At 40.7% G+C, this 8,674-nt stretch overlaps 1 protein-coding gene across 1 annotated transcript in view; it reads left to right on the top strand.

Annotated features, from left to right (window-relative positions):
* RBBP7 (RB binding protein 7, chromatin remodeling factor) overlaps window positions 1–8,612 on the top strand; it is a 9,219-nt gene extending 607 nt beyond the window's left edge. The window contains exons 2-12 of the mRNA XM_021409673.1: window positions 46–190; window positions 2,468–2,610; window positions 3,083–3,256; window positions 3,552–3,667; window positions 4,656–4,816; window positions 5,241–5,367; window positions 5,458–5,535; window positions 6,076–6,152; window positions 6,550–6,607; window positions 7,396–7,506; window positions 8,122–8,612. Of these exons, the coding sequence (XP_021265348.1) occupies window positions 46–190; window positions 2,468–2,610; window positions 3,083–3,256; window positions 3,552–3,667; window positions 4,656–4,816; window positions 5,241–5,367; window positions 5,458–5,535; window positions 6,076–6,152; window positions 6,550–6,607; window positions 7,396–7,506; window positions 8,122–8,190 (1,259 nt within the window). The 3' untranslated portion in view covers window positions 8,191–8,612. The remainder of the gene's footprint in view (window positions 1–45; window positions 191–2,467; window positions 2,611–3,082; window positions 3,257–3,551; window positions 3,668–4,655; window positions 4,817–5,240; window positions 5,368–5,457; window positions 5,536–6,075; window positions 6,153–6,549; window positions 6,608–7,395; window positions 7,507–8,121) is intronic.

The following is an 8,674-nucleotide window of genomic DNA, read 5'->3' on the forward strand; positions in this document are numbered from 1 at the left end:
GGGCGCTGCATGCCCCCCCTTCTCAATGGCCCCGACTCCCCCCAGTGCTGGAGGACACTGTGGAGGAGCGCGTCATCAGCGAGGAGTACAAGATCTGGAAGAAGAACACCCCCTTCTTGTACGACCTGGTGATGACACACGCGCTGGAGTGGCCCAGCCTCACCGTGCAGTGGCTGCCTGATGTGAGCAGGTGAGGGAGTGATGCAGTCCTGGAAGGTACCAGGGGGCAGAGGGCTCGGCTGCTCCTGTCCCTCGCTGTAGGCTGTGAGCTGTGGGTGACTCCTTCTGCTAGTCTGTCTTGGTTCATTCTGCTCCATCTGTCTCGGTTAACCACATCAGCAAAGCCACTCAAAGGGAAAGCACTCGAGGCTGCAGTGACTTGCCTTAGAATCACAGAATTGTTAAGGTTGGAAAAGACCACTAAGACCATCTAGTCCAGCCAGCATCCCATCACACCATGCCCACTAACCGTGGCCCTCAGTGCCACATCCACGCAGTTCTCCAACACCTCCAGGGACGGTGACTCCACCACCTCCCTGGGCAGCTGTGCCACTGCCTCACCACTTCTTCTGAGAAGACATGTTCCCTAATATCCAACCTTGACCTTCCCTGGCACAACTTGAGACCATTCCCTCTCATCCTATCTCTGTTACCTGGGAGAAGAGGCCGACCCCCACCTCACCAGAACCTCCTTTCAGGAGTTGTAGAAAGCAATAAGGTCTCCCTTGTGCCTCCTTCAGACTGAACAATCCTGGAACTCCCCTTTGTAAGTGTGTGACAGTTTGTTTCACTTACAGCACTCCAAACCTTTCAGATATACAGGAGTTCTGAAGAGAAACACCCCATAGTGTTGTGAGGTGTGAGGAGAGAAATCTTTGACGTTGTATTGAAGTGTGTTCTAATGCATGTGCTCCTACTGTCTTCTATAGTGAGTTGTCATCAGAAATGTGCTGCATTAACATTTTCTTGAATGTTGTTTTTCTTGATGTGTGCTACAAACTGCTGTTCTGTGGAAGCTATCTTGTCTGTCTCTGTATTCTTTTGTTACAAGGTTGAGCTTAAAGGGATATTGTTCTTGTAAGACTGATACTTAATGCCCTGGTTTGTCCCTGGCTCACTGTTGGCTTCAGATATCTTGATCTCCCCATACTTTCACTTGACTCTGAAAGTGCACACTCACTAGTCCATTCATTGTAGAATTTTGGGGTTGCGTTCTGTTCGTGCATCAGCTAGTAGAGACTCTAAATGGTCAGAGTAACCACTCAGGACTCCATCAAGATAGCAGACAAGGTCCACTTCCCTCTTGTTGTGAGCTGGATACAGCTAGCTTTTAAAGTATCTTACATGCAGAGTTCATGCAGTAATTGCAGGGTGGTTGCTTTCCTCTCAAAAATTCCACCTTAATGTAAATGAAGCTGTACTTGGTGCCTAGGTAATCAGTTCTGTATACTAGAATGTTTGGGAAAAATGTTGAGAGATGTGAACTAACTAATCATGGCATGGAGAAAGTGGAGTGGGGACTTGAGGGTGTGGTGCCCTTATGAGGAACACTTCTGCTTGCCTCGTATTTTGCAGATTGACTTAATGTTCAGTTTAAAACCTGGTATTTCCAGTTATCGAGTGTCAAAATCTGTAAGCCGTTTAAGGCAAGGACAGTCTGTATGGCACCTGGCATGATGGGACACCTGTTCCCTATGCAAGTAAGTGTGTGTGCATTGTGTGTACACTGTTTTTCACCCTCAACATGTGTGACAGTGCCTTGGAAGTGGAGTAAATAATACCTGCAGTGATTTATGATTGCCCCAGACACACCTGTTTGCTGGACTCATAACCTGAATAGTTTTTGGTTGGTTTTCTTGCTTTATAGAATGCAGAAGTTGCTTGTTTTTGACAGTTCAAATGTTATCCTTTCAGAGATGAATGACACTGACTCTCCAGCCTTTTACTTATTACTAAATGTTGTGTTTAGCTGCCAGAAGAGGAATTTGATTTAAGTAGGATTTGTGCAGAGTTTTAAAACAAGCTTCTGAAAACTCTAGTATATTAGTAAACAGTGAACGCTTATAAGAGAAGGTTGCCATTTTTCAGTATTTTAGAACATGGTGTTGATTGCTTTTAAAATCAATATTGTGCACCTACTAGGAGGACTAAAGATGGAAGGAGGTATTAGTATCACCCTGTAGCTACTGTGCAAACTTTAATTGTCACATTCAAGCAGTAGTGGCAGTGTTCACTGGCTTTTATTATCACTCTAGCCTTGCTGGTTGTATCACTGGATTGCGTATGTTAGAGTCTAGTTTGCTCTATTGCACAAGTGTTTTGTGATAGAATAAAGGATCTCTTAAACCAGTCTCTCTTTTTGTTTTTTTTTCTCCACTCCTTTAAAAGTTTGGATCTATTGTTGCTAGCTATCAAACTTCTAGACCTGAGCATGTATTTTATTGCATCAATTTATTGTTCTAAACAGGTCGGAAGGAAAGGATTATGCTCTACACTGGCTGGTTTTGGGAACACACACCTCTGATGAACAGAACCATCTGGTTGTTGCAAGAGTCCAGATTCCCAATGATGATCAGTTTGATACTTCCCAGTATGACAGTGAGAAAGGAGGTGGGCAATGCATGCGTTCTTATGCTATTGCTAAAACATAACTTTAGTAAGCATTCTGTCTAGTGGTACTCTAACTTTGTTAAAAGCTGGCAGATACTTAGCAGTTCACACTAATTCCACTTCATAAGTAGCAACTAAAAAGAGAAGTCCTTCCAACATTACAGGTTTCAAGTAATGTTATGACATGTAGTCCCTCTTAGCTTTCCTTACAATTAACAGATCTGGTTGAAATGCTGATATATACCTATCTCAGATAGGGATTAAAGCTCTGAAAGGGTTTGTGTGATAGAGGGTTGAGCATACCTAAAGTGTTAATATTCTGCCATGTGATTCTTAACTTTCGTAGGCTTTATTGTATTGTTATTTTAAGATGCTTGCCATGGTTTCTTGGAGTGGGGGAGAAATGCAAAATGCTGTTTAATATCAACTGTTCTAAATGGATTATCAACTGACCCTTTTCTTTCAAATGCAGAGTTTGGTGGGTTTGGATCTGTGACTGGCAAAATTGAAACAGAGATTAAAATTAACCACGAAGGTGAAGTGAATCGTGCTCGTTACATGCCACAGAACCCATGTATCATTGCTACTAAAACACCTTCTGCTGATGTGTTGGTATTTGACTACACTAAACATCCTTCAAAACCAGGTGGGTCAGACTACTCGAAACTAAGCAAAATGTTTCTGTCACTGGATTAATCTTGTATTTAGCTGTAAAGGGGAAGTTGAGTGGTGGACTCTGGATAAGGAGGCACAGATCATCAGTGACTTTAACTGGTCATGCTTAATAACGTTAGTCAGTCTCCACAGAAGCAGCGCTCTACTATGAAACTGATGTGTAAAATATGATTATTGCAACGGAAACAAAGTTCTTAAGTAATAAAGATGTTCTCATGGATGATATGCAAGATGAAGATTAACAAAAGGAATTTCTTCTCTTTCAGACCCAAGTGGAGAGTGTAATCCAGATCTTAGATTAAGAGGGCACCAGAAGGAAGGCTATGGTTTGTCATGGAACTCAAATTTGAAAGGACATCTTCTCAGTGCATCAGATGATCATGTAAAAAGCACATTTTTTTTTCTCCAAAAAAAAAAAAAAGTGGCAATAGACAATTAGGGAAGGACAGGATTAGTGTAGCTTTATATTGCTATGTGGGGAAGCTCTAATGTTGTATTATGGAATGTTATGTTGGTTGACTTTTGCCTATAATTGGCAACCAGTTCTTTGTAATGTTCTGGGTGAAGTAAGAACAGAATGTTCTTACTGCTGGAAGAAATTGGTGTACCCTTTGAACTGGCTTGGGTTCGAGGCCATAGATTAGTAAGACTATCAATGATCAACTGAACTAATAGCCAACAAATTTCTTTGAGCTTTATTAGTGAAACACAATGTGCTGGAATAGGGATGTTTTTGTAAATTACTATCGTGACTTTAGAAACAATCTTTGGGCCTTGAATTTGCAGAAAACTGACCAATAACTCAGTTGACTTATTGCTTACAATAGAATCATAGAATGGCCTGGGTTGAAAAGGACCTCAAAGATCATCGAGTTTCAACCCCCCTCCCGTGGGCAGGGTCGCCAACTACTAGACCAGGCCGCCCAGAGCCACATCCAGCCTGGCCTTGAGTCCCTCCAGGGACGGGGCATCCACAACCTCCCTGGGCAACCTGTTCCAGTGCATCACCACCCTCTGTGTGAAAAACTTCCTCCTAATATCCAACCTAAATCTCCTCTGACTTATTTTAAAACCATTCTCCCTTGTCCTATCGCTATCCACCCATGTAAACAGTCATTCCCCCTCCTGTTTATACGCTCCCTTCAAGTATTGGAAGGCCACAATGAGGTCTCCCACTTCACTTCTCCAAGCTCCCTCAATCTTTTTTCCTAGGAGAGGTGCTCCAGCCCTCTCATCATCTTGGTGGCCCTCCTCTGGACCTGTTCCAAGAGTTCTGCATTTTTCTTGTGCTGGGGGCCTCAGGCCTGGATGCAAAAATAATTATACAATGATTATATAATAATTATAATAGTACATATTCTTATTTACAGACTGTGTGTTTATGGGATATCAGCGCTGGTTCAAAAGAAGGCAAAACTGTTGATGCGAAAGCAATCTTTACTGGGCACTCTGCAGTAGTAGAAGATGTGGCATGGCATCTGCTTCATGAGTCTCTGTTTGGATCTGTGGCTGATGATCAGAAGCTTATGATGTAAGTTAGAGTAGCGCTTGATGAATAGTGCTGCTGTATCCTGTCAGTGGGCCAATCCAAAGCACTTGAGATGTTGTTGAGAAATACATGAATTCTGAAATAGTCTAATGTAGCACTCTAGCACAATCAGTTGTAATAATGCTGCAGAAGCTCTGAAACCTGCATGTCATCTAATGCGTCCACATCATGTGCAAGTAAATTGTAATTATGTATATAAAGTTCCTGATGTAAACTGTGTATGTATGGTGGACAAAAGCCCTGGGAGGATTTGGGATTAAATCTGTAGATTCAGACTAGTTTTAGAAATACAGTAGTCTCATAGTGTGTTCTGTAGTTGATAATAGTCTTCCATGAAAACTTATGCTTGTTCTCTTCCATTTTGTTCTCTCTGCTCCCTCCTCCCCCAAACCCTTCATTGCAACAGTTGGGACACAAGATCTAATACTACATCCAAGCCAAGTCATTCTGTAGATGCTCATACAGCTGAGGTCAACTGTCTGTCCTTCAATCCGTACAGCGAGTTCATTTTAGCGACTGGTTCGGCTGACAAGGTTCTTATTTGTGTTTACCTTAAATTTGTACCTATTCTTAAATGATAACTCTAAAGCCATTGTAGTAAGAACGTCTTTTTCTTTTCCCAGACAGTCGCTCTATGGGATCTTCGAAACTTAAAATTGAAACTCCATTCTTTTGAGTCTCATAAGGATGAAATTTTTCAGGTGGGTAACTTGTCATGCAAACTGTAACCAAAACTAGATGAGCACAGGAACATGTGGATTTTTGTATAGTGACTGACCACAATCAATAAATCTGTCAAAATAAGTACCGAATTCTGGTTCCATTAATAAGAGATAGTACCGCATAGTTTCTTTCCACGTATGACAGCTTACTGTTAAAAAGATACTGGGAGCCTGCAACTACCCTCAGTAATGGTAGAAGTTGTCTCTATAACATCTTGCCTTGAAGAGAACTTGAGTTTGTATCTAATATTGTGAGCTCAGCCTTTTTAGTAGTATCCGAGTAACAGGCAATGAAATTCATGATATCTTAAATCTGCTGCACTGAAATAACGTTGGCTGTTCAGTTTGAGAAGTTGTATGACTTTAAAACACAGAGTTTGAGTTATAGAGTGTCTGTTGTGCTGGAATAAACCAGTTTATTGAGTCTAGTTGTTGAGAACTGCTGGTCAGGTGACAGTGATTCAAGATATGCCTTAGAAATGAGTAGCTGTGCTCCAGTCAAATTGTTTTCTTTCATAGGTTCACTGGTCTCCTCATAACGAAACAATCCTTGCTTCAAGTGGTACCGATCGTCGGCTTAATGTGTGGGACCTAAGGTGAGAAATAATTCTTTTCACTTACTAACTATGGCCATATGCTGAAGAAACAGCTGCAGAATTGCCTTATTTGTGCATTTCTCCAGCCTTTCTTGCTGAGCTCAGACCTGGTCATTAAGTTATACCGGAGAAGCAGCACAAGATTTCTAATGTTACTTTCCTGTAAGATTTTATTACAGGCAAAATTTTCTGCTGTGTTTAGTAATTACAGATTTTTGCCTCAGTGTACTTCACATTAATGTTTTATACCTGAAGCTTGTAATTTTTTGGCAGTGAGGGAAACCAAAAGCAATGGCAAATTCTTGAAACAAAGGCTAGGAGCTGGTAACTTAAATTGGCAGGGTTTGGAATTTTGAATTTTGCCTGTTAATAAAAGGTATAAACTACTTTCTTACAGTAAAATTGGAGAAGAGCAGTCTGCAGAGGATGCAGAAGATGGGCCTCCTGAACTCTTGGTATGCTTTTGTCCTGGTTTCAGACTGCTGGCATGGCAGCCTGTGTGGCAGTATGATGCCTTACGACTGTGCTCCTAAAAGTGCAGCAATTCCTAAAACTTCACACTTCCCTAGCTTTCAGTCCATGGTTTTAACTTGCAATAGGCTTCCTCTGCTCAGTTCTACAGCTGTATTAGACATGATTTACACGTCTTCATTTTTGATCACACTTAAGAGTTTGGCCGCATGCTTGCCAGTACTCATCTATAACTGGAAGCATGTCAAGCCACTGTCTCCAATTATTTCTCTTCTCTTAGACTGAAGAGGTCTTACATAGGTTCAGAACCTTACTGGTGCAGAAAGTCTGAAGCTTAGGTTTTGTTTCGTTTCCTCAGGAAATAAGCTGAAAATACTTGTAGCTTGTTTTCTCAGTTTCCTGTGTAAACTCTACATATGCTCATGTAATTAGATGAGAAAATGAGTATAAAAAATGGCAGGCTTTTGTAACCCAACCTGGTGTGAAGGAGCACGGTTTGAAGGATGTCCCTTGGTTATTGCTATTAGTAAATACAGACTGTTGTTTTCAGAGCTGTCTTAGGAATTGCTTCCGTGTCCGTATGTGATGAATTGAGTGTGCTGTTTTACCTTCTTTGCATTTGTATTGTGAATCTCTAGCAGTGACCTTTTGCTTCTGTAGTTACTCACAAGTTAAATTCATTAGGCTGATCTCAGGTTTTGAAGAGGGACAAAATGACTTACTGAAGCTTGTGTTCTTTGTTCATTTTTTTTTGGTTGCTGTTCTTTAACAGTTTATTCATGGAGGACACACTGCCAAAATTTCAGACTTCAGTTGGAATCCTAATGAGCCTTGGGTCATCTGTTCTGTATCAGAGGACAACATAATGCAGATATGGCAAATGGTGAGTGTCAAAACAGCTCGTGAGTCGCTCTGAAGCTTGTAGCGTAAGTGAAACTGGAATGGCTTGTTCTTTCTAGGACAGCTTGCATCTTCACTGACTGAAAGCAACTCTTCAGTCAGTTCATACTATTTTACATTACACGATAATCGATCAAACTCCTATAAATACTGAAGAAATCACTTTGCGGTAACATAAGTCCTATTTTTTAATTGAAGAAAAAGTTAAACAGGCTTAAATTGGTGTCAGAGGTCAGCCTTTCCATTTTAGTACTTGTTCTTCTACTTCATTTGTGTGTTTAGGCTGAAGTTGGAATATGCCCAAAAAAACAACATTCCTTAGAATGAGCATTCAATGTCTGAGACTTATCCTACCAAAACAAAAGAATGTGGGAGAGCAGATGCTGAAGTGTAGCCGCTGTGCGCGTGTTCCTGAGTTTGGCTGCTCTTTAAGAAAAGGCAGGGAGAGGTTCCCCTCAAGATAGGGGTGATCTCTCCGCTGCCTTTTTGTTACCATGGTGGGTGTTTTTGTACGTGTGTGTGTGTGTTTTTAGTAAGTGTTGTAGTTGGCTTAAAAATGACTGTCTACTACTTGTAACGTAACATTTTGTGTCTTTAGGCAGAAAACATTTACAACGATGAAGAACCAGATATAGCAGCAGCAGAGCTGGAAGGTCAAGGAACGTAACTTTCCTTCCTTGAGGCAATACTGGATGTGACATAGTAATATAATTTGACTACTGTATATATATTAAAAAAAAAAAAAGGTACTGCATCAAAACAATAACATTATTAATTGGCCACAAAAAGTTTTGTATAGTCAAGTTGTTGTGGGATACCTATGGTTATTTGGGCACTTTAAGCTATTGTATACTGTACAGCAGTTACTTGCTAGGGAAAATAGGAATGACTGAATACCTGTCTCTGTTTTTAATCAAACTGAATGGGTTCCTGTAAATCATTAAGTCCTCACTTTTCCCGCAAAGAAAGTGGGGAGGTAAAGAAAAAAAGAAAAAAAGAAAAAACTTTTATTAATATGTAAAAAGAGCTTTTCACTTTTACATAACACTTTTGGCTTAGCTTTGCATAAATAAAATTTATTTGATAGAATATTTAATTATTGTCTGTTGCTTCAAGGTGAATGCTTTCTTCCCTGTACAGAAAATAGAATC

This window comes from Numida meleagris, chromosome 1 (assembly GCF_002078875.1).
Source record: "Numida meleagris isolate 19003 breed g44 Domestic line chromosome 1, NumMel1.0, whole genome shotgun sequence".
Classification (NCBI taxonomy): domain Eukaryota; kingdom Metazoa; phylum Chordata; class Aves; order Galliformes; family Numididae; genus Numida; species Numida meleagris.